This window comes from Panthera pardus, unplaced genomic scaffold, assembly GCF_024362965.1.
Source record: "Panthera pardus isolate Hobbes unplaced genomic scaffold, ASM2436296v1 HiC_scaffold_12, whole genome shotgun sequence".
NCBI lineage: Eukaryota > Metazoa > Chordata > Mammalia > Carnivora > Felidae > Panthera > Panthera pardus.
In genome coordinates this window covers 29,835,838-29,861,925 of record NW_026526677.1, presented here as the reverse complement: position 1 = coordinate 29,861,925, position 26,088 = coordinate 29,835,838, and the positions used below count along the sequence as shown (strand labels likewise).

Below are 26,088 nucleotides of genomic sequence, written 5' to 3'. Positions count from 1 at the left end.
ATTAGAGATGTTCCTTAGGTCTTTTTCTACCTTAGTAAATCTGGAAATAGTTCTGAGGCTATTTTCACTGTTGACATTGCTTTTCCAAAGAACAATAAGAAAACAGTGAAGTATGGAAATACAATTGCCAAAATATATACAGACTTATTTGGCCTTCCTGTACCAGAAATAACGTAAATTTTCCTTTGGAGGACCCATTTGACTTATGTTGTTAAAAAGGGTTCTCAATTTTAAGGATTTGTAACTTATAAGCTCCTTAAAGGCCAGGACTTCTATCCCTAAGCCAAAACTGCATACATAGTAGATACTTAAATACTTATTGGTTTAAATTTAGATTGAATTAAATTGAAGTTAAAATCAGAGATAAAAGAATAAATGGTTTTAAAAAAAAAAGACTCTAAGCCCCCCTTTTCATCTGTCTCTGATGTGGTCTAGTACCTGGCACATAGTAGGCTCTCAATGAATGTTTGCTGAATGAATGGAAATATTTATATTAAAGTAATGGCTAATTATTGACTCTAATGCCTGTTGATTACCTGAATATAAAATATTCATGTTCACGTAGAGAGCTACAAGAGTAGCACCCAATCCTGCCAGCTGTTTTTATCCTATTTACCTTTAGAATGCTTCCTTACTCTAAATTTATCTACCACCTTCAAGACTATTCACACATGTCTTATTTTTATGGTACACTCATGGCAAGTTGACAAATTATTGATTATCTGTAAAATACATGCAAGAAAGGTAATTTTAATCTGATTTGAAAAAGTACATGTGAATATGTGGGATATATAGGTATATAGATAGATATAGATATAGATATATAGACATATAGATAGATATATAGATAGATATAGATATAGATATAGATTTGAAATCTTCCCACATTTCTCTCAAATTATTTAATTCAAGTTAAAGACTATACTATGTATATATAACATTTATTTACATTTATGTTCTTAAGGTTCTGGAAGAAACCAAATATCAGTCTTTAGTCTTCTAGGCTTATCTATGAGCTTAACATAGACAAGTGGCTTTTTCCCCATTATACTTATCCTAGGTCTTTTTAATGGACATGTGATATGCTAGTCTGTGTCCAAGCTCACCTACAATTTCTTTTCTCAAAAGACAAGGCACATCTGCCACCTGCTCTACTCCGTGTCCCAGCAACAACTGTCGAGCAGCATAAAGATTGATTATCAGTCAAAAACCATTGCACAACACCAGATTTTGGTGGGTTAAGCTTGCTGATCCAGCAAGAGATGGTGTGAAATTTTCAGGAGTGTGTGCCAACATTTTGGTGCTAAAAGAACAGCAGTGCATGTCACAGTGAAACACAGCCAAAGATATGCAGACAAAGCAGAGAAGTTTTTTGTTCTGGACTTGGCTTTAAACAGGATAAAAGAGAAAACAAAAAGTAGGAGGAAATTAGTTTGTACATTTAAAAATCATCCACCAAGCTAGTCATGTGTTTAACACTGTTATTTTAGGCATACATGTCCAGAAAATTTTCCACGAAGCTTGGCTATAAATAATTTTTATATATCTCTTCACCAATACCATTATCAATGAAAGGCCAGTATTTCTTATTAATAAAAACAATCAAGATTTTAAGGAAGCACTCATTACATACACACTTAAATATAAAATAGTCACAGAAACATTTACCTACAAAGAGTCATGTTTTCATACAAGATTAATTTTACAAATGATTCAATGAATACAAAATAAAAGGAGCCATAATTTAAAGTTAAATCAAGATTTGGAAAATATATGGGTCTACACTTTTGCACAGGTAATTTTTACTGAGTATTATAGCAACAAGTTTCTTTACCTTGAACCAAATTACCTTGAACTTTCTACTGATTTCAAGAAATTATTCCTGATGATCAAGTATTTTCAAAGAGATAGAAACCCTAGTATCATCTTATATAATAACATTAATAGAGGAAGAATTTTCATCATCTCATCTGTAATGAACTCCAGAATTACTTCTCTTCCACTTATGCAATTATTGCCTAGACTTGTCCTGGTTCACCAGCTTTATAGCAGTTGTAGAAAAAAATACTTCTAATAAAGTATTAAAAGTATAGGGGAACATAGCAGTTAGATACGCTGAATTTGCATGCCAAAGTTCTTATGTCATTTAAATGTGATTACTATATATAGCACTTGATGACAGACTATGGATATGACATGCTTGTAAGAATATTCTCAGTACTTTTCTTTCTTTCTGGAAATGTATTCTTTCTCACTGAAGAAAGAAAAATGTTTGTTTTAGTTTAGAAAATCACATTTGTGAATGTTAGAAACACTGCACTTTTGAAAAAAGAGCTTACCAGCATATGTCTAAAATACATATGTTTGTATTTATGTGTATATATAACAATATACATATGTGTATATACACATATATATGTGTATATATATATAATAATATACATATGTGTATATACACAAATATGTGTATATATATTATTATATATAAACACAAATATAAACTACACACACACACATTTCAAGGTTTAAAAAACTCAAGCTGCAGTATTTACCTTATGGAAAATTTTGTTAGGAAAATCACATGTATATAAGAATTATATGTTTATTCTGATCACATTTTCATAGTTATGTTAATGCCATCTGAAAAAAGACCAAGAGTGTAAATGAATAAATGCTCCTTGAAACTTTGAACTATTTTCTGAGAGAATAAATCTAATGAATTATGTCTGTTGGGTGTCACAGAAACTAAACAGTAAATTCAATAATCTCTGATTTAATTTATTATATTTTCACCATTTAACCTCCTGCAGGCTCCCTAATGTCTATTCAGATCTATATTAAATTAAGCACCAATGCTAATGAAGGGCAATAAACGTGGCTGTCAGTGGATTTTTCTTTCATTAAGCACATTATCCTCTTACTGAGCTGTAAATGCGTAAACATTAGTTTTGTTAAACCATGCAAAAAAGACAGGATGAAAATCATTTTTTAATTGCACCCCTGAAGCAATTTACTGTGGGTGGGGGTAGAGTATATTTTTTTCTTTTTTACCTTTAATTTTTTTGAATGGATCTAAAAAGGGCTCTCCTGTTGAAACATAAACGTCGGCTTCATGGGGTATATCTTCAGGTTTGAGGGCTTCAGTGCCGTCTGCCAAGAACACTCGTCGTGCGGCCATGTTCAGATTCAGCTTTTCTGTGCACTCCTCCAGCAACTAGAAGAAAGCAAGAGGTAAGAGAAAGTGAGTTAGGACAAAGAAGCAACACATTGCCATGAAACAAAAGGTGCTAACGATGAAAACAGACACCCATGGAGTCACTGGCCAAGTTAAGTAACTGAAGTAACTCCACCAATGTATTTTCTAGCACTTGAAAATATACAAAGAAGAGGAAAATCACAGCTCTGAGAATATCTAATTATTGTCTAATTTTAGTTCTTAAATATTCTGTCAGTTTAACAACTCCACAAGACAGAAAACCATTGCATCTGTTTATTAAACAGAAGGGTCATTTATTTATTAAATGTACCATTTACATGTTGATAAACAAGAAAGGAATAAAATGCCTATGAGATCTATGTATACATAAGCAATTTACAGATTCATCACTAAAAAGAAAATTTTAACACAATGCCATCTTTTTCATTTTTTATATTATGAAAGAGTAAGGGAAGAAATAAAGCACTGAAAACTTATGAACACTATTTACCAAGGTGATGGTTGGTACTGTAACTTTGGCAAAGACTGTTCTACATCCATTTTTGTAAGCTGTTACTGTAATCACTCTGGGATGAAGTTTGTGTCTTTGACATGATCTCTGCCAATTCTGGGCCGGCTGAAATTTTAAAGAAGAGAACTCTGCATCTCTGAAGGAAAAAAACCACAAAATTGGTGTATGTTAATTAATAATAACATTTAAATAAATATTATCTTAGGCATGTTTTACAGATATAATCCCTAGAGATTGTTTCTAAGTATTCACCAAAAAAACCTTTTTATAGGCTAAGATTTAAAAAATTTAATATAGAATAGGCTTGCTAAAACTGTTCATGTAAGGCAGCTGAAAATAATTGATTTTTATCAATTTACTTATAAAACACCACAACACTCATTTAAAAAAAAGTATGTATACATGCTACGTTCTGATAGAAAACAAAAAATAGTAACATGGTCCTACCATCATGAAATAGCAAACAGGTAAGATTTTCCATTAAGTTTTCATGTTTATCAAAGTACTTTGATTTTTGAAAAAAAGATTTGAAATTCAAAGTTTCTTATTCTAAATTTCTTACTCTAAAGTTAATTGTAATTACCTTCATCTCAAATTGTTTGGGGTAGTAAAGGAAAATTTCTAAGTTTTTACTTCATCCAAAATCAGTTTCAGTCCTCATTATTTCCTCAGCAAAAGTACATGGTAAATGACTAATATGTTGTTTTGATTTCAAGTTCTCTAACTAACCCTGGTAATTCTTAATGCCACAGAAGCAAAGTAAACATTTTAAAATAAAAACTTCAGGTAAATTAAAGTCATAATACACCTACCTAATCAAACATGAAAATAACGGGAGTATCAGTTTCTTGGTTTGAGTTTTGCTCTTACCAACATTTTTTTCTATCCATAAATTCTTAGGTTTAACAGTTTATGACAATAATCTTGAAGTGAAAATATACACACAAAATGGTTTTATAATAAGTTCATTTCAACTTGATTTTACTGGAAAATACTGCTTAAATATCAAAAGTATGCATTTCTATTTTTAAACAAATATCTGGTAAACAGATATTTTGTAGCCCTAGTCTGATTCTGCTTCAAGTATTTTTTTCAGAGTTTCATATTATCCACATTTAAGTGTACCTCATGTTTTCCACAAGTGTAATTAGCAACATTCTACTCAGGTGCTTTCAAAGAAAAAATAAACAAAACAAAAACAGAAACAAAACCCTAGAGATGTGTTACATTTTAATGTCTGAAATAGTCAATTGAATCATTATAAATTCTGCTCAAAGGAAAAAGCTTCAGCAGTGGGTTAAAAAGAACAGAGAATAGCTTTGATTACCTCAGTTGACCCATTGGATCACTGACAGGTCTGTTTCTCTTGGATACTGATATAAAACAAGAATTGTTTTTACTGTTTGATTTGTAGCTATATGGGTCTGATATTTCATCATGGCTATGATCTGATACTGTTTGATGTGGGGAGCAATCTTGAAGTCCTGACCCTTCTGATACTGTCGCTGAATGCAAAAGCCTGTTGGGGCCAAACTGAGGCTGCAAATAATCTTCAGTTGTTTTAATAACTGCTTTTGCCTGGGATGACATAAACTCTCTGAAAGAAACCATCCAGGGAAGAATACAGCGAATTGATCTGTAATTACTTATTAACAACTACCATATAACTGACTGTATGACATGTGCTAGACAAAATATCACACACTTAGTCATTATTTTGTTTACTCCTTAGAATATCCCTGGAAAGTGGGTACTATTTTCATCCCCATTTTACAGATTTAAGAAATTGTGGCTCAGAGAGGCCACTTAACTTGCCCAAGTTCACATAATGAGTAAACTGACAGGGTAGAAAACTGAACCCAAGCCCATTCTAAAATAAACTCACATTCATAACCATTAAATTGAATTGTTTTGCTCTATTAAACTAAAGGAGAAAGATTGTATAATGCTTAAAACAGCTAACTACAATGTTTTTAATTAAAAATTTTTTTCAGTGTTTTATTTATGAGAGAGACATAGAGTGTGAGAGGGGGAGGGGCAGAGAGAGAGGGAGACACAGAATCCCAAGCAGGATCCATGCTCTGAGCACAAAGCCAGATGGGGGAACTCAAACTCATGGGCCACAAGATCATGACCTGAGCTGAAGTCAGTTGCTTCACTGACTGAGCCACCCAGGCTTTAATTCTTAGATTCATTTAAAAACTACTCCGTACTCTGTTCAGTATTAGGAAATCTAAAAGTTAAAGAGATGTGTCTCCTACCTTCAAGAAACTTGCAAACTATCCCCTAATTCAGAGAGAATATATGCTAAACAATCTGCTTAGAACTATGGGTGTGTATTAACTATAAATGCCAAAAGAATTTCTTGAAGGCAAACTCACTACATAGGCTAGAATAAAGCCTATGAAGGCCTCATGGCAGACTAGATTTATGGTGACCAACTCATCCTGGTTTACTCAGGACTGCCCTGCCATTGGCACTGAAAGTCACACACTCCAGGAACTCCCTGAATCTCAGACAAGTTGGGATAGTTGGTCACCCTACCTGGTAGTTAAGCTGGAGTAGTAGTATTTAGATAAACTATGATATTTGAGGGGCACCTGGGTTGCTCAGTTGGTTAAGCATCAGACTTTGACTCAGGTCATGATCTCCCAGTTCGTGGGTCCGAGGCCTGCATCAGGCTGTGCTGACAGCTCGGAGCCTGGAGCCTGCTTCAGATTCTGTCTCTCTCTCTCTCTCTCTCTCTCTCTCTCTCTCTCTCAAAAGCAAATAAATATTTAAAAAAAAACTATGATGTTTCAACAAAGGACCATATGTCCTGTGACGCTGTGTAATACCAAGTTATAAAGATGGAGTATATAGGGAACTTGCTGGTATGATAAAATGAAACACATTTTAACATAATTGAGAATATTGAGCTGTATGATGATTAAGCATAGATGATAGTAAACTTACACATATTATTTCAGTTATTCATGTATGTATTTGTATTTTTATACAAACCAAATCTGCTTCTTTCTAATTTGTTAGTTTCTCAGTAGTTTTTATGCATAATGTATTATAACCCCACCCACTCATGTAAATATAAACTAGCATATGCTTAATGTGGAAAGCTTAGCACAGCCAGCCCCTCCTCCAGATTTTTTTATCCACCAATGTCATTATAATCACAATTATTTCTTCTGGCCTGTCCTCTCTATGTTCATAAATGTGTAAAATGGTTGATCATTTCTTCTGAAAGAATGAAAGACTTTCATGTGGCATGGGGAAAATTGGTGTGTGTGTGTGTGTGTGTGTGTGTGTGTGTGTGTGTGTGTGTGTATGAGAGTTGATACAGTGGATCAATAAAGCTAAAACACTGGGATGCAAGCAGTTGTATTTGTTGTTATCACATGTTTCTACCCAAGTCTGTCCTAGACTGACTGTAGCTCTAGGGAGAGAAGTAGTCTTCCCTACACTCCAAAACCTAGCTAGGCTCAAAACTTTGGCAGCCTTTTGAATTGATCACTGGACGTTAGCTCTGGCAGAGGTGAGACCTCCCTTCAGACCTGGGCTATTCGGATTTTGATAGCAATGGTGAATGGTGGCATGAGGCAGAGGTCATGTCTCAGTGGCAGTGTTTTTGCAGCAGTAGCAATGGAACTGCAAATGGTCACCATGCTTTTCAACTTAGGGGAAGAGCAGTAAACAGACAGGAGGAAAGATCTGCAGATCTCATAAATAGTTCCCAGTGCCCATAAATAATCACTTGGAAAGCAAATACTCATGAAAAGAAAGAAAACAAATTCTCTACTTAATGAAGAACAGGTGTCTTTTTTTTTTTTTTTTAAGATTTTATTTTTTTAAAAATATTCTCTGCACCCAACTTGGGGCTTGAACTTACAACCCTGAGTTCAAGAGTCATGTGCTCCATCAACTGAGCCAGCCAGTTGCCTCATGTCTTTCTTTTTCAATGAATGCATTTTGTTTACTATCAAATATTTTTACAAATATACTAATGATTTTATATAATAATCCATTGTCACGCCACCAGAAAGTGAAAGGTTTTATTTTTTCCATATTTCAAAGCTTCAACTATGTTGATGAGAGGGTAAAGGCAAGCTGAGGGCAAAACTCAAGCTGACACCTCACAAACCCCCTCCCCTTAAGATGGGATATGTATAACATTCTTTAGGCACTAGTGACTGCCTAAGAACAAAGGCAGGGAGAAACAAATGGTCAACTGATAAAGATCGCAGTCATGCAGGACATGAAACTCTACTATAGTTTATAACTGCCTTGATTTACAGGAAAAATTTACACAATCTTAGTAACAGCCAGACCTCCAAGAACCTATAGACTTAATTTCCTAGAGCCCTGATGTCACCTCACCTCTGTAGGATAGAAAATCCTATGTAATCAGTCATTCTTCACAATCACAGCACAGCTCTTTCTGTGCATGGCTCCTGTCCCAGTGCTATAATAAAGACATCTTTTTGCACCATAAAATGCCTCAAGAATTCTTTGACTGTTTTGCTCTACGACCCTGCATCATGTGTCATACCATTATTAATTCAGTATTTTGCCTTTTTTATTTAAATATTGTCTTAATAACCATTTTTCGAGTTGCTATATGGTCTTTACAGATTTTATCAGAATGTAAACAAATTTTATCAAGTATACCTTGCCGTCCTCAATCTAATCATGTAAAAGCTATTTGCTTTTCTTTGTCTCTTGACATATCTTCCCCCTGTCTTCTGGTAACAGCACTGGCATCCTTTAGGGAAACTTTCATCCTTCTCCCTGCCAACTCCACATGATTCTGGTAGGGTTAGGACAATAAATTATATGAGATTTACCTGGTAAATGGTTAAAAGAATTAAATTAAGCAACATGATTTTACCATATATTTATTTATTATCTGCCTTTCTCTAGTAATTTATATTAAAAAGGATAAGAAAAGGTAGCTTTTCATGTAAAAAAGTCACTACTGGGCCACCATCTGTAGTCTTCAGCTTTGATTTGTTTTATCAATGTTGATGACAGGTTTGCACTAGTCCTTACACACTATTAAACTCTTTTTTCTTATAACATTTGATGTGTTGCCTAGTCTTTGGGCGTGTGAGAGGATAATCACAGAACTGTTTGGCAAAGCTAACTTGTCCTACACAGGGAATTAAACCCACACACATGGCTTGTTAAATTAATGCTGGAAACGAGGGTGTTAGGATCATTCAGCTCAAACACATTTGGGTTTCAGGTGACTGAGCTTGTTAGTGGTATACACAGAAACTGAAAAAAGGAAATAAAACCACTCCAGCAGGGCACAAAGAGAATTAGAAGACCATTCATTGCTCTTTAGAATATACTACTGATTTAAGAACAACTGTAGTAGAAATGATATTGAAATAGCATTGTATGGGAACAGATGTTAGCTACACTTGAGTATAATAAAATGTATAAACTTGTACAATCAGTACGTTGGACACCTGAACTAATGTAATATTGTGTATTAGCTATACTCAAATTAAAATACTAAAAATCAGGAGCACCTGTCTGGCTCATTGACTCTTGACTGCCAGGTCATGCGTTCAAGTCCTATGTTGGGCATCCAGCTTACTTAAAAAAAAAAAAATTAAAAGACAACAACAAATACCACAACTCTAGTAGAGTGCCACATTTTTTTTATTCAGCAACCTCATCTATCCTTCTGTATCTAACTGCTTCTTCCTCTTACGTCATTATTGCCTAACCTACCTCTGTCCTTCTCCTTACTCCTCATGGCTTCTGCTAACTTCCTCTATGTATCTCCCTATTTCTGTACCACACTACTTTCTGAAGACTCTCTATGACTCACATTCAATGCCCCCAAAACTTTAATTGCATCACTATTCAGTTTAGGACGCCCTGCTGGGTAGAACTCTCAAGGTAGGCAATCTCGTAAGCCACTGGCAAGCCTGTCGATGGGAAAGTACCCACCAGTGGCCCAAAACTAGGTACAGGAGGGCTTAGAGTAAGATGGACTCTCAGATGCATGGCTTGTCTACTATGCCAAGATAAGCAGAGACACTGTATTATTTGATTGGAGAGGTGGGCAAAGGAGGTAGTTCTACACTAGCAGCAATGAACCAGTAGTGCTCTTTAGCTAATACAACTCTAATATCTAGATTGTATTTAAGGAACCATAATTATAGCCTCCTTATTTGTCTTTCTTTCTCTTATTTCTCCTCTTTTCCTTTGAAAGATCTTTTTGCCTTCTCGGCAAAAATTTCTTAGAGATCTCATGACATTCAGATTTATTAAAGTGAACTTTCTTCCACCTTTAGATTTATATATATCTTCATATAGCTATTGTCCCCCCACAGACAGTTTTGGCCTTTTAGAATTGTACTATACCTTCCCACAGTTATTTCCGTCACCAAGACTGTCTTTTAATTGAGAATTTAGCCTGTAACCTTACAATTTGTTTTCTAGTCTTCCTATGCATTCTCTGTTCCGTTGAATTCCTTTCTTGTTCACTCTTGGATTAAATAATATATATTTTTTATTATTTTATTTTTTTCTATTAGATTGAATGCCCTGCATTGTTTAACCTTATTTTTAGTGGAAACATTAGATATTATAATATGAATCCTATAATTAAAGATTAATATAAATTACTAATTAATTACCTTCCAGATAATGCAAGAACCGGAGAACATATCATACCCATTTATTGTTCCCTCCATGGGCTTGTGGTCTATATATACTTCCTTATTCCATTTTTCAAGGATATGTGTACCTTAAATCCATGTGGTTAATCCATGGCTTAAATCCATGTGGATTCCTAAACCAGTCGTTTTAGGAAAGGATTCTTTATCATAAAAAATAACCTCAATTTGTCCTCAATTACTGTTGAAGCTATCTACCACATTCTGGAACCTGGACTAATTTATAATTTTATAAATTTTAACATTTCTATGTCAGTCTTATTATCTTGTCCTGTAAGTTTATGATGTGTCTTTACTGTAAATCTTTCATTATATCTGTAAACAATTCATATATATAAAGATTTCAAATTGTTTGAAAGATTGGTAAGATTTCTATGCTACCCTTGCATATAGGAATGCATTTCCTTCCTGTGCATTCACATTTGCCCTGGTAGATTTGATAGCTGGAATCACTATACTTTATCAATTATGTAGCCCATATAAAATGCTAGACTTTGATTTCTGTCAAATATTCCAATTCACCACTGTATTATTTACTCTTTTACCACTAGTAAGAAAGCATTTTTTTCCAGCCTAAAGCCTAAATTCTACTACATTAGGTTGGTACAAGAATATCAATTATACAACTTCAGAAATATACCTTCTTTTAAAAAAAAATTTTTTTTACATTTATTTATTTTTGAGAGACAGAGAGAGACAGAGCACAAATGGGGGGAGGGACAGAGAGAGAATGAGACACAGAATTCGAAGCAGGTTCCAGGCTCCCAACTGTCAGCACAGAGTCTGATGCGGGGCTCAAATTCACAAATTGTGAGATGATGACCTCACATGAAGCGAAGTTGGACGCTTAACCGATTGATCCACCCAGGCACCCCCAGAAATATACCTTCTTAAAAAATATCTATCTATCTATCTATCTATCTATCTATCTATCTATCTATCTATGTATCATCCATCTATCTGTATTAGTTTCCTATTGTTGGGCAACAAATTACCACAAACTTAGTGGCTTAAAGCAATATTTATTTATTATTACATGGTTTCCATGGGTCAAGGGTCTGGGTAAAGCTTCCCAGGACCCTCTTCTTTGGATCTCATAAAACTGAAATCAAGGTGTCATCTGGTGTTACAGTTTCATCTGATGCTCATGGTCTTTTTCCAAGGTCATTCGGGTTTTGCCAGAATTTAGTTCTTATAGCTGTAGAATTCATAGTGACTATGAATTCATAGTGACTATCATCTTCCTTAAGGCCTTCCTTATTCTAAATCATTCCCCTACATCCTGTATAAACTGATGTACTAGTTTGCATATTGATATGTTTGCTTTGTGATTTGTTATGCGATTTCACATGATTTCATATCCCATTCTGCCAAGGTAAGATCTTTGCTTTACATCTTTGACACTTCTACTGAAACTTAACCAGTAGTTGATATAAAGGAATAACTACTCTGTGATAATTATGACATCATGCCAAAATGTGTCACTAAAATACCACTGACAAAATAAACACAATTTTTGAAATAAAATGTAAGAAAGCCAAAGCCAAGAGTTATGTCAGGCAATGTTGATTATTTATCCAACAGTTATTCCACTGATTTTTCCTTAGATGAAAAGTCTCAGTTATGTTGTGGATTCATCCTCTTTATATGCCCATGGAAAGTATCCCCTAATCAGTTCCCATGGGTGAATCCTCAGTGTCTAACACCAACGATGGTAATTATATTTCCCTTGTCCCTTGCAGGCTAAGTAATCAGCCTATGATTACTACATTACTATGATCCAATTTTGGTCACTGAGACATGATGCAAAGTCATCTGGAGAAATGTATTTTGCCCTAATAAAAAAGAAATATAGGGTCACCTAGCTGGCTCAGCCAGTAAAGCATGTGACTCTTGATCTTGGGATTCTGAGTATGAGCCCCACATTTTGTGTAGAGATTACTTAAAAAAATAAAATCTTAAAAAAAGAAATAATCAAATATCCATTTTCTTTAGTCAGAAATTTTTTAAATAAAATTTATTTTTTTATTTTATTTTATTTTATAATTTAATTTTATTTTATATTTCATTTCATTTCATTTCATTTCATTTCATTTCATTTCGTTTCATTTCATAGAGCAAGAGAAGGAGAGGGGCAGAGGTACAGAGAGAGAGAATTCCAAGCAGGCTCCCACACCACGGTCAGTGTGGACTCTGACAAGGGTCTTGATCCCATGACCCTGGGATCATGACCTGAGCTTCTATCAAGAGTCAGATGCTCAACCAACTGAACTACCCAGACACCCCTTTATTCAGACATTATTGAGTGAACATGTAATAAGCCATCTTGTGAGTAGGAGGAGTCATACCCAAGGATCTAGCCAATAGTCTGAGGATGGCAGAGGAAAAGATACAAAGAGCAAGGCTCTTTGAAAACACTGCTGAACCACTGAATTTAACCCTCGAATTGCCTGCCTCTGAGGTTCTTGTTATGTAAGATAATGACTGTTCCTCATTTTTAAAGTCACTTTCAGTTGAGTTTTCTGTTACTTTGTGCTAATAGTAGCCTAACTTACACAATCAGCTTTCTAATCATAGTTGCTTTACTTTTTGTTTTATTCAAAATCTTTACTAATTTTATAATGGACTAAAGTATAACTAATATTGTATTTTCTAAATATTTTACTTTTACTTAAGTAGAAACATTTCATCAAAAACTTCAGCATAGGCATAAAAATGACACAGAGTTTTTATTTCCCTGCTCTTTCAAACACAAAGCATCCCTGGTGAATTTAGATTTCCATGGCAGAAATTTGCAGGTGGCTAATAATTCTATTCATAACTAGGAAGTGTGGCTACTTTGACAGATCATGGCTCAATAACAAACATACAGGTCTAAGTAATCACATAGTTTAGATGTGAATTCAACAGCAGAATAATGACAGATGCCAAGGATTTGTACTTGCTGTTGCTTCATACCAGTGTTGGCTGTCAAAATGTCTCTTTTTCCTATACAGAAGCCATAGAATTTTTATGGATAGCAATTACTTACAATATTCAATGAAGTACATCAAGTATAACAACCACTCTTTAGCCCCTCATTATTTAGTAGTCTCTTTGTTAAATGTAGTCAACCATTTTCATCTAAATTATTTATTTATACTGTATATTTGACAAGCATAGATTTCTTGCTTTATATTTGTATGGCATTTAAACCTTCCTGAAGAGTTATGTTTTTTTTTAATATTGTCATTTGTAAAACTTATCTTTATCCTATTACCATTTTAATAGTAATTAAACTCTCTAATTGGAATAAATACAAATAGGAAAATGAAACATGAGGGAAAATGACCCCAAGTACATTCAATAATAAATCATCAACTTAAAATACTGGAATGCAACTAATAAAAGAAATAACCTTATATATGTTTGATGAATGTAACCTTGTATAAAATCTCTGCAGTACATAAAGTACAAAAATTTCATTAAACTTCATCCTAACCTTTCTCCAACTTGATGAAATGAATAACCTAAAGATATAAATAACTTTCTACAATAGCTAGATAAAATGTAAGTTAAACATCATAGAAAGTAAATAATACAAGTGATTATAATAAAACTCAACAATTCCCCTCAAATTTTATCTCCAACACCAGAAGAAAATATATTTCTAGTTTGGCCTAGAAATTTAGGTAAGGGTATCCCAGTTGCAAAGCAATTTCCAGTTATTTTACAATACATACTATATCAAATTTGTACTTGCCACTTGATGATTGAATAATAACCAATGCATAGTATTCAAATCACATATATACGCTATAGGAGCTATTCAATGTCTGTTAAATTGAACTTGTTTAATTTTATAGAAGGAAATTCTAAACAAGAGGAGCAATTTCTAAAATTGGTAAAGGAACCATCTGAATATAGGATCATCTCACCCAAAGGAAGAAAAGTATATTTGTGTTTATACAAATGTACAAAGGAATAAGAGCAAGGTACATCTTTAAAACTGGGGAGGTTACAGATATTATACAGAAATTTTTCCAGAGGAAATCTAAATTTTCAAAAGGAAACAATATAGTCTTTTAACATTTTAAAAGGAAATCATACATTAATCTTTAGATCTGTAGAGATTTTGATTTTGAAAAAAAAATTGAAAAAAAATATGAACTGCACAAAGTGTGATTTGTTGGGCAATGGAGGTACTTAAGGTGTTGCCTTGCTTCATTAACTTTTGCTGTCTCCCCTCTCTCCCTTCTGCTACCCATCCTGTGCTGGGAACTGACAGCCCATCTTTGGAATGATGAAATTGCTAAACTTAAACTGTCCCTAGAAAAAGCAATGTGATCAAATGTTTCTATTTATAAAGGCATCTAAGACTCATTCCAATTAAAAATATCCAAGACCCAGGGTGCCTGGCTGGCTCAGTCAGTGGAGCATCCAACTCTTAATCACAGAGTCATGAGTTCAAGCCCCACATTGGGCACAGAGATTACCTTTAAAAAAAAAAAAAGTAAAGAAAAATCCAAGATAACTAAAATTAGACATTAAAAAGTGAATGAATAGTTTATGTGTTGCCAGTCTCCTTGAAAGCACGATTTGTCTGTGAAAAGTAACCCAGATAACATATAACAAAAAACCGTTGGTAATTCACTTTTAAAACTGATATAAGTCCTCATTTAATGTACTAAAAAAAATTTCTCCTGCAGGGAATTAAAAGAGTTGGCAACACACTCAGCTGCAAGCAAGATTAAAAGATACTATAACTTTCTATTATAAAAATCATGAAATTACATCCTAGATGATCATCAGCTAAAAATCAATAAAATATTTTATATGTGGGATAGAAAGAAATACTGTTTACAACATTCTCTTAATTTTAAAATGAAATTTTAATTTGGAAATCTACTCAGCACTTAGAAATATCTTTCTATAAATATGACGGAACTGTCCATAGATACCAGTTACCAATAATTAATTTTGCCATCCATGTCTCAAAGGCTGGTGCTCTGTGCCAGCGTACCTGGAAATACATCACACCAAAGCTAGGTAGGAAAAGTTTCCTATTGTGCTGCTTTTCATAATGATGCTAGATATTTCCAGTCATCTGACCTTGTACTGGTAAGTCATAAAATGGGAGGATCAGACCTTCTTTGGCACAATTTTGTTGAACTCATTTACACTGATGGTGATTAGTTTTCTTGTTAAGGGAAGGATCCTGGTATAGCAGTTTTCACTCTGCTACAAATATAGAAGAAGGACAAAGAAAAAAAACACTGAAAGAACACAAGAAAGAGTGAAGAGTGAATAATGTAAATACAATATAGAATAAATTAATAGCATCAGGTAATAACATGAGACTAAAGTGACTGGTCACTGTATGGCTGCAATGAATGGATTTAATACATGTGGGCATATTTTGTAAAATGTACAGTGTGTTTAGTGGAGAGAAACATAATCTCTTGTGATATAAGTAAAAGAACAACAAATTGACTATATTTTAATAATTATTTCTCATAAAATGATCACAAAGATTGTGGAAGAAAGGTGGCAAGGAAAACAAGAATGAGACAAGAAAAGTTTTAACCTCAATCAGGGGGAAAATGTCTTTATTCGTAGAGAAAATTGCCTCTCTCTGATAATCATATTAATGCCAACAGATCTTAGATTACCATTAGCCTTTATGAACTTGACCCCTTTCAGATTGAAACTCATCATTTTCTTTTGCATGAAAGTAAAAGATCTCTGGGCATTGTCTTTGACTTCCATTCGATTACCAGGAGATTTACTTTATTTTCTAGGTACATCATAATCAAAGTTGATGGTAAAATGTAATAGTGACAGAAAAGAAATTAGGATTCAGACAAAGAAATATGAGTACCACATTGAAATAAACTACTAAAAAACAGGCAGTAGGAAGGTGTCACATGAAAAGAAAGACTGACATTAAAAAAGGACAAAAAAAGCCAGAGTTAAAACGAGTCAGAATCAAAGAAAGAAAATGAGAAAAAAGCAGAAAGAAACTGTATAAATGAAATTACAGTTAGCTCTAGCAGAAAAAAATAATCTAAAAAAGCACAAAAGATAGTTGGAATAAAAAGTGAATGTAGTATGATTTTGAAAAGGAAATTGGTAAAAATAAATTCTAAAGCAATAAAAATGTGTAGACACATTTATTAGCAATGGCATTTGTATAAAGGAATACTTAAAAATCCTATTTGGAAATTGTTTTCCATTGTCTTATTGAGGAAAACACTTTCACGAGTAACTTATGTCTCTACAGTATAACTATATTGAGTAATGATGTTCTAAAAAATTATCTAGCCATATAGCTAGTACACTGTGTAAATAATCTCAGACACTGCTGATATACTCAGAGTTCAGAGGAATAAAGCAAAACAAAAATTAGCTAAAAGTCTAAAGTTTATTTCTGAGAGAGACAGAGCATGAGTGGGGGAGGAGCAGAGAGAGAGGGAGACACAAAATCCAAAGCAGGCTCCGGCTCTGGGCTGTCAGCACAGAGCCTCATGTGGGGCTCAAACTCATGAACCGAACTCACGAACCGGGAGACCATGACCTGAGCCAAAGTAGGATGCTTAACCGACGGAGCCACCCAGGCACCCCACTAAAAGTCTAGATTTCACTTTCGTCTAAATTTACTGATACGTAAAAAAATAATGAAACTGTGTTAAGATATAAATGTAACTGGGCATTTTTATAAGACATTAACATTATCCTTAGTTTATGAATATTCTCTTCAACGATTTTATAGTTACATTTTCTTTTTAACATAAAGACTATGACATCACATTTAGCCAGCCAATAGTTTAACAAAACCTAACAGAAACTTTTTTATTCTTTCATTTTCCAATAGACAAAAACACAGGAAAAATACATCTGCCTCCTCTGCTTTGTATTTCTGAGAAGTGTGGTAGAATATACTAGAGAAGAGTTCTTGCTGTGGAGTTAGATCCATATGGGTTCAAATCATACATTCTGTACTTACCAGCTCTGTGATCTTGGTCAAGTTAATTAACCTCTCTAGGTAATTGTTTCTTCATAGGTAAAATGGAAATGTTTAAATACTACCTGCCTTATATTCCTCCCACAGCTGTTTAGAGAACTAAATAGATATAATGCAGGTTAAGAGGTTAGCATGGTGACTGGCATGTAGCCAATATTATCTGTCCTGCCATTATTATTATCATTATACTACTGTCCAAGTCAGACTCCAGGTATAATTTATGTTTATTACATCATCTGCCTTTTTTCTTCCCATAAAGTAGAAGAAATTGAAGGGCTCTAATTGAGGCAACAACCTTCATAACCCATCATATCTCCAAGTTATTACTGACATCAGCTCCAGGAACATTTAATTAGACAACTTTTTGTAGGCACTTTATCTCCTTCAGAATTCAGTGTAAGCTGCTGAAATAATATTCTTACCTTGGTAAATCTTTTGAAATACATTTGTAAATTGGGTGAACGGTATCTCCACTGAAGGTGCCTTTGGTGCTGCTCTGCTGTGATGCCTTCATGGCTTTAGTCAAGGGGGATAAAGAAGACTGAGAAATGGATGCTCCATGATCATCTGTGTCTCTTTTTGCCATTTTCAGCTAAAAATGAGGAAGAATGTTATTTAATTAAAAAGGTAAAATCCTCTAGGGTCATAAATTGGGGCTAGGCATTCATCACAAGTTCTCTCTCACCATGTTCTAGGCTATGCAGCAATTGCTAAATGTGAGATATCATGATAAAAGAACAGAGATGAAGTCTAAAGGAAAACAAAAGTATGAATCTGAGTCTTTGAATAGTATAATCCTAGGTCCCTGGCTGACTCAGTGGGTACAGCATGCCCTTCTTGATCTCAGAGGCATGAATTTGAGCCCCATATTAGGTATAGAGATTACTTTAAAATAAAATCTTAAAAAAAAAAAGAATGGCATAATCCTATTCAAGAAAGAAAAAAAATGGTAATTTATTGCAAAGCATTTTCCTTTTTTTTAAAGCATTTTCATTTTTGCTGTTTGCTAGAAAATTGCTCATTATAACAAACTTAACATGAGGAATATGTTATTGAAAAGTGTACCACAATGCTTTTTTTTTTTTTTTTTTTTGCCTGTCCTCCATCCTTTCCATTTTGAATTCTACCTTTGTCCTGATTCTAATGGAGAATTCTAAATTATGTGGCCTTACTTTCCAGTAGGGAAGTGAGTATGCCTGTGACCAGCCAATCTAAGTGCCTTTCCCAGAAACAGTGATGGCTAAATCAGAATCCCCGTAAAGAAAAAGTCATGCTCTGTTCTCTGGGATTGCTACCTTTCAGAACAATGTTAAACCTCCATGACTGAGAATGAAGCCAAAACAGATAAAAACAAAAGTGAGAGATGGAGAGAGATTAAAAAGTGAGAGAGATTTCTGATGACATTTGAATCCCTGAAACCTGGTATTAAAAAACAACCCTATCTCTTCATTTTCCTGAGTATGTGAGCCAAGCCAACAGATTTCTCTCTCTCTCTCTTTTTTTTATTTAGCTAAAATAGTTTGAGTTGGGATTCTCTTATTTGCAACCTAGAATCTTTTTTTTTTTTTTAGTTTATTTATTTATTTGGAGAGAGCGAGAGAGAGCAAGAGAGAGAACAAGTGGGTAAAGGGCAGAGAGAAGGAGAGACAGGATCCCAAGCGGGCTCCATGCCATCAATGCAGAGCCTGATGTGGGGCTCGAACTCACAAACTGTGAAATCCTGACCTGAGCCAAGATCAAGAGTTAAACCCTTAACTGACTGCGCCACCCAGCCACCCCCAACAACCTAGAAATCTTGAGTAATGCACACAAATCACCTCAAATTTCTCAAGAATAAAAAAATGTGAATATTCCCATAAAAAATAATGTCAAAGAATGTTGTAGGGCCCTTTCCAGGGTGTAACCACCCACTCATACTGCTTATAAAAATAGCCACACAGTCTCCTCTCTGATGTATCCTACTATCATAATGAGGAGTCCCTAGGTAACATGACATAGCACTAGTAACAGGAAGGATATTACTTGTAAGGTAACAAAAAATACTACTTTTACCTTTCACTGCTATTCTATTTTTTCAATGTACGTTTATTTATTTTGAGAGAGAGAGAGAGAGAGAGAGAGAGAGAGAGAGAGAGAGAGAGAGAATGAATAAGGGAGGAGCAAAGAGAGAGGGAGACAGAGAATCCCAAGCAGGCTCTGTGCTGTCAGTGCAGAGACTGACACTGAGCTCAATCCCATGAGCGTGAGATCATGACCTGAGCTGAAATCAAGAGTCAGTCACTTAACTCAGCCACCCAGGCACCCCTTACTGCTATTCTTAAATAAAAGCGTTTATCCATAGATTATTTATTGAGCACCTACAATATACCTGGCAGTTTTCTAGGTACTTATATATAATTTTTCAATGAACAATTAGTGGAAAAAAATTGTGCCCTTTGTGGAGCTTACATTCTAGTGGGGGCAGATGATGAATAAACATAAAAAGTAAGTAAACTGTAAGATGTTAGGCAATAAATGCTATGGAAAAAAATTGATCAGGCAAGGTAGATTGGGAATGGAGGGAATGCAATTTTATTTTTAATGTTTATTTATTTTTGAGAGAGACAGAGTACGTGCAGGGGAGGGGCAGAGAGAGGGAGAAACAGAGAGAGGGAGAGAACTCAAAGCAGGCTCCAGGCTCTGAGCTGAAACAGCACAAAGCCCAAAGCAGGGCTGGAACTCATGAACTGTGAGATCATGACCTGAGCCAAAGTCAGATGCTTAAACTGAGCCACCCAGGTGCCTTGGGAGTGTACTTTTAAAAAGGTTTGTCAGTATAGGCCTCATTGAGGTGATAAAATCCTAGCAAAGACTTGAAAGAGGGTCTTTGTTTTTTGCAGTTGAATCTAATCCTGAAACTCCTGATAATCTGTGAACTAAACTGCTATCCAGGAAAGCAAGTTAGCTAGTTAGCAAGTTGCTAGACTTACTTTTAATTAAGCATATGGAAGAGTAAAAGGAGTGTAATGTAACTTATAGTCACAAATATAATGGAGAAATATATACCTAGAATACATAAGATCATGTCTTTCTCTTCCAAATAACTATAAGTGACCTTGAGTATTATAGCTTTTCTGAGCTTTAGTCATCTCATTTGCAAAACCAGTTATCCACATGGTTATGAGGATTAAATGAATGGTGAGTATGAAAGTATTTGGCACAGTGTTTGGCACATGGTAGACATTCATTAAATGTTAGGTGACTCTCGGGGTGCCTGGGTGGCTCAGTCAGTTAAGCGTCCAACTTTGGCTCAGGTCACGATTTCGTGGTTCATGGGTTCATGGGTCAGAGCTTGGAGCCTGCTTCGGAGTCTGTGTGTGTGTCTCTCTCTCTTTCTCTCTATGCCCCTCCTCAGCTTGCGGGCACATACATGCACTCTCAAAAAATAAAACATTAAAAAAATTGTAAGGTGAATCTCAATCTATATCAAAATAAGAATGTTCTCTTTCTCCATGTTAGTAATAATAAAAAGAGCTATTCTTTGCCCAGCACTCCTCTGGTATTCCACCTAAAGACCAAAGGGCTGTTGGCTTTCACACTCTCCCCCTGCCCCTCCTCCTTTAAGATTCTCACATTAGGAGGGCTAAGGTTCTCTTCTCAGACTTCCATAACAACCAACAACCATTGACTGTTCAATTCCTTCATAGGTTAGGTCTTCCTAATTGGGGAATGCTTAAAAGTTAAAAACTCCAGCTGTGTATAGCAAGGCAAAACTTTATGATTAAAGAGTAAATCACCTTGTAGAATGAAATACTTTGTCATGGTGTGTTTATTATATATAGTCTAATCATTAAAAACTAAGAAAATTTGCACCAAACATTCAAAAATATCTCTTGAAATATAGCAGTAACTTATCATTTTAGTGGTAGGTATAGGTTTTCTTTTTTTCCATGTAAAATAGTTTCAGGATACCTTTAGCTGAAATGAGTTGTGTAAGTGTAAAATCATGACAATTATTAAATGCAATAGTTCTTCTGTAATGTTACTATGAAAAGTGTTATCCTCACTAGAAGTAGAATGTATTAACAGGTTAAGTACAATATGCAGAATACAATAGGCTTGCAGATAACATTCATGTACGTTAATTAAATGAAAACTGTTATCTGGAAATTAAAGAAATAAAAATGTGTTAATTTTAATTTGAGTGACACCACTATGGCATTTTAGCAGAGTAAAGGTAACAGCACTGCCTTGTTTTATTAACACATGCATAGTTTATTTACTCACACACTGAAAAACCATGTTTTTTTTACTTTCCATCTCTTAACCATTTTACATGAATATAATAAGCTTTCCACTCATGCCCATCCCTAGATCTGCTTTTCCACTCTTTTTTATTTTTATTTATTTTTTTATTTTAATATTTTTGAGAGCGAGAGAGCATGTACATGAGTGGGGGAGGGGCAGAGAGACAGGGAGACAGAGGATCTGAAGTAGCTCTCTCGCTGCTGACAGCAGAGAGCCTGATGTGGGGCTCAAACTCACAAACCAGGAGATAATGACCTGAACCAAAGCCAGACATTTAACCAACTGAGCCACCCAGGCTCCCCTGCACCTTTCTATAAAGAGGCATTCAAGGGGTACCTGGGTGGGGCTCAGCTGGTTAAGCATCTAACTCTAGATTTCAGCTCAGGTCATGATGTCCCAGTTGGGTCTGTGAGATAGAAACTGGTGTCAGTCTCTGCATGCTAAAGGCACAGGGCCTGCTTGGGATTTGCTCTCTCCTTTTCTCTCTGCACTTCCCCCACTCACTTGCATGTTCTCTCTCTCTCTCTCTCTCTCTCTCTCTCTCAACTAACTAACTAACTAACTAAAAGGCATTCAATACATAGTGGTTATAGGCCTGGATTCTGGAGCAGGGTATCTGGGTTTACATCCCCACTGTCCACTTGCTATTTGTGACACTTTAGACATCTTTGTACATCAGTTTCTTCATCTATAGGAAAGGGTTAAGAATAGTAGCCACTATATAAAGTTGATGTACTTGCACATAGAAGGTACAATGTGTCAGCCAGTGAAGAGAAGAGGCATGACTGTCTTCAAGTTGGGACACTAACTACCAATAACAAAACAGCACAGGGAGACTTTCCAAGGGGCATGCAAGTGTACATAGTTATTAGCAAATCAATGTCTAGAACCTTGCCTTCCATATATAGGCTTTCCTAAAGAAAGCCGATAAAGGACTTCAAGCATGAAAGATAAAATTCTGTAGAAGAAATGGAATAGAAACATAAGTTTGAGGAGAAAAGAAAGTACATACAATTTTCAACCACTGAGGAACAGATGGTTAATATTTTTAATGTTTTAATGTTTTTGAATCCCTATAAGTATTCAGATCTGTGGCCAGAAATGTACCAGGAACTACCACATTTTATCATGTCTGAAAACAAAGAAGCTATCAAAGACAAGTGAAGCATGTCAAAAGGACACAGGAACAAACTTGAAGGGAATTCCACTGGCAGAAGAGGGGCACTCTGAACATTAAAAAAATGTAAAAGATCAGAACATCGAACATATAGAAACCAATGAGCATCTAAAAATATTAAAATAAAATTTTAAAACTTCATTATGTCATCATTCGCCTTTTGTTGATCGCTAGGGCACCAAGTTATTGCTCTGAAAAATGACAAATGTACCTTTCCTGCTTTCCTGAATGGGCTATAATTCAGGATAACCAAACAGATGGTGAGAGAAGATTCTTATTCAAAGGAGAATCATAGTTAATACATAGAGATGGAATAAAAGAAGCAGCAAATCACCACAGTACAAACCCTAATGAAATGATGGATCCAGGGAATGTTTGTCATCATTAGATGTAAGAGTGATGGAAAATTTATAATAGATGAATCTGACTGATATCATATATACCATTGATCCATTTTAACATAACACTGAAATAATACATGATTTCTCCATATGTGATTCCACAGGGATTATAAACATGGGAATACCTGTGAAACATTCTTGCCACAAACTATTGAATATAATCAAGACTCTAGATCTAACTTCTAATTTGTAAGAAATATGGGAGGTAGAGATGTCTGTATGTCTATATGACATATATGTCTATATAACATAGAAAATAAAGATGGAGAAATGCTACAAGTGAAAAGAGACTTAAGAATTATATCAACCAGGGGCATCCAGGTGGCTCAGTTGGTTAATCGCCTGACTTCAGCTCAGGTCATGATCTCATGGCTCATGAGTGTGAGCCCCACGTCGGGCTCTGTGCTGACACAGAGTCTGGAACCTGCCTTCGATTCTGTCTCTGTCTCTGTCTGCCCCTCCCCTGCTCATGCACTCTTTCTCTCTCTTATATAAATAAACATTAAAAAAAATGATTTTATAATAAAAGAAATTATATCAACCAAACGCAATGCATAAACCTTGTTTAGATCCTGATTCAAACAAACCAACTTTAATAAGACATACATTTTTGACACAATTGTTGACATTTGAACACAAATTGGGAGTTAATGAAACTAAGGAAATTATTTTATTGGGTATGAATAAATGGTATTAAAATAAATATTATCTGTTAGATAAACCAAACCAAAGTATTTTTAAGTAAACTATGATTTGCTTTAAAACACTCCTAAAAGTAGCAAAGAGTATAAATAAAAATAGAAGAAAATTGATGGTTATTTAACTTGGGTAAAGAATACATGAGGGTTTGTTTTACTATTTTACTGTGTGTTTGAAAATGTTCATAACAAAATGTTTTTTAAAATTCATATGGAATTTATATTTTATTAGATATGTTTAAAAGACTTATGTAACTGTTTTACTTCAAATTTTTTAAGTGTTTTTATTTATTTTTGAGAGAGAGAGAAAGAGAAAGAGAATAGGGGAGGGCCAGAGAATGGGAGACACAGAATATGAAGCAGGCTCCAGGCTCTAGGCTGTTAGGACAGAGCCCGATGCGGGGCTGGAACTCATGAACAGCGAGGCGAGATCATGACCTGAGCCAAAGTCAGACACTTAACTGACTGAGCCACCCAGGCACCCCTTAACTGTTTTACTTTAAAATGTCAACATTCATAGTATACCTGAAACTACTTCTTTTCCAACTATTTAAGCTTATAATGAGAGATTTTAAATGTCAACTTAAAAATTGTGCAAGAGACTATATGTTTCTCAAATTCTATTAGGAGGTACATGAGCAAAACTATTTGAAGGCTGCTGTTCTAGTCAGTAAGTACCTCTGACCTCCTCAACTTTGGGTAAGGAGAGAATGTAGGTGGGCCAGAATTAATAGCCTTCTACTCCTCTCTTCACATAAACTGGTATTGGCTCAGTTTTCCTGGGTTTGCCTAGGAAGGGCTCATTCCAGAGGTGAGAAGTTCTCACAGTGCTGTCACTGTGGACCAGGTGCTAAAGATTGCCACAGAATCACATAAATTTGCACTCCTTTCACAGCTTATTCTAGGTTCATTCCATGAACCTAGATGTGATGATTCAAAGGATTAGCTCAAAATCCCAGATTGTGATGAAGGATTACAGAAGTTCAAAGTGAAGAGTATCGTCAAGTGGAAAATTACTTCATGTAAAGGTAGCCACGGAGTACATTACAGAGCAAGCTAACCCAGAAGGCTCACAGACCAAATTAAAATACTCTGTTCACATACACACACAAATTTAAAACACACAATGCTAATAAAGAGGAAAGCAAGCAATAAAGTTAACATGCTTAGGATAGGGGGTGAGTGGCAGAATCACACTATCTGAATCCTGGGTTATGTGATATTCACATGCTCTGATATTTCTGCCCATTGATGACATCTTCCCCATGATGGTATACTATGAGGACCAGAGTTGAGATTTGAGCCAGTGGCCCAGACAGAAGGTACAGGGATTAAATGGCACATACTTGCTAATGGGAGAAAACAGAGGAGCAGCCAAAGCTGCTTGGCCAAAGCTGTAGCTTGCCAGTTAACTTAGCCAAAGTAAGGTAAACTTGGCCAAAGCTGTAGCTTGCCAGTTAACTTAGTGAAGATATATAGGTTTTATTTTCATTTCTTGGGCATAGCACTGTGGGCCAAAATAGGACCCTACTGGATGTTATGTATAGGTAGCCAACTTACAGATGACATCGCTGTTAGCCCTGAAGTGGCAAGATCATGACTTAGTCTTTCTGCCTTTCTATTCCATAAATAAAACTTGTCTTTTCCATCATATATTCCATTTCTTCTATTTATAGTAACCTGGTTACTACGTATATTTAGTACATCTACTGAATTCTGCCTTTTTTTCCTCACACAACTTACGCATATTTATATACAGCCTATGAATTTCACCTATATCTCATAATCTATTAGCTTAAATTTACTCTCTGTGCTCAACATTTCTTATGAATGTTATCATCCTATTTACTTTCATATCTTGTATAGCAGAGTTAAATATTCAAACTCACATTATATGGGACCTTCTAGTGGGTTTGAGATACAAGGAACAAAAGAAAATATGCATGTGGAAGAAAGATACAAGAAGACAAGAAGTATGCAATTGCTCTCATCTTAAAAGGCTTCAGATGCAATTATAGCAAGATTGCAGGATACAAAGTTAAAATACAAAAGTCAATTTCAAACTAGTAGAATTTGAAATTTAAAACATATTGCCATTTACCAGA

General features: G+C 35.0%; 1 protein-coding gene across 2 annotated transcripts in view; it reads right to left on the bottom strand.

Annotated features, from left to right (window-relative positions):
* The window catches only part of DCDC1 (doublecortin domain containing 1), a 485,161-nt gene that overhangs the window by 440,113 nt on the left and 18,960 nt on the right, over window positions 1-26,088 (bottom strand). The window contains exons 4-7 of one of the 2 annotated variants that reach the window (XM_053899858.1): window positions 17,843-18,012; window positions 5,056-5,325; window positions 3,708-3,864; window positions 3,052-3,214 (exon numbers count right to left, since the gene is read on the bottom strand). In XM_053899858.1, coding sequence (XP_053755833.1) covers window positions 3,052-3,214; window positions 3,708-3,864; window positions 5,056-5,325; window positions 17,843-18,012 — 760 coding nt within the window. The remainder of the gene's footprint in view (window positions 1-3,051; window positions 3,215-3,707; window positions 3,865-5,055; window positions 5,326-17,842; window positions 18,013-26,088) is intronic. The other variant, XM_053899859.1, reaches the window with a different exon arrangement.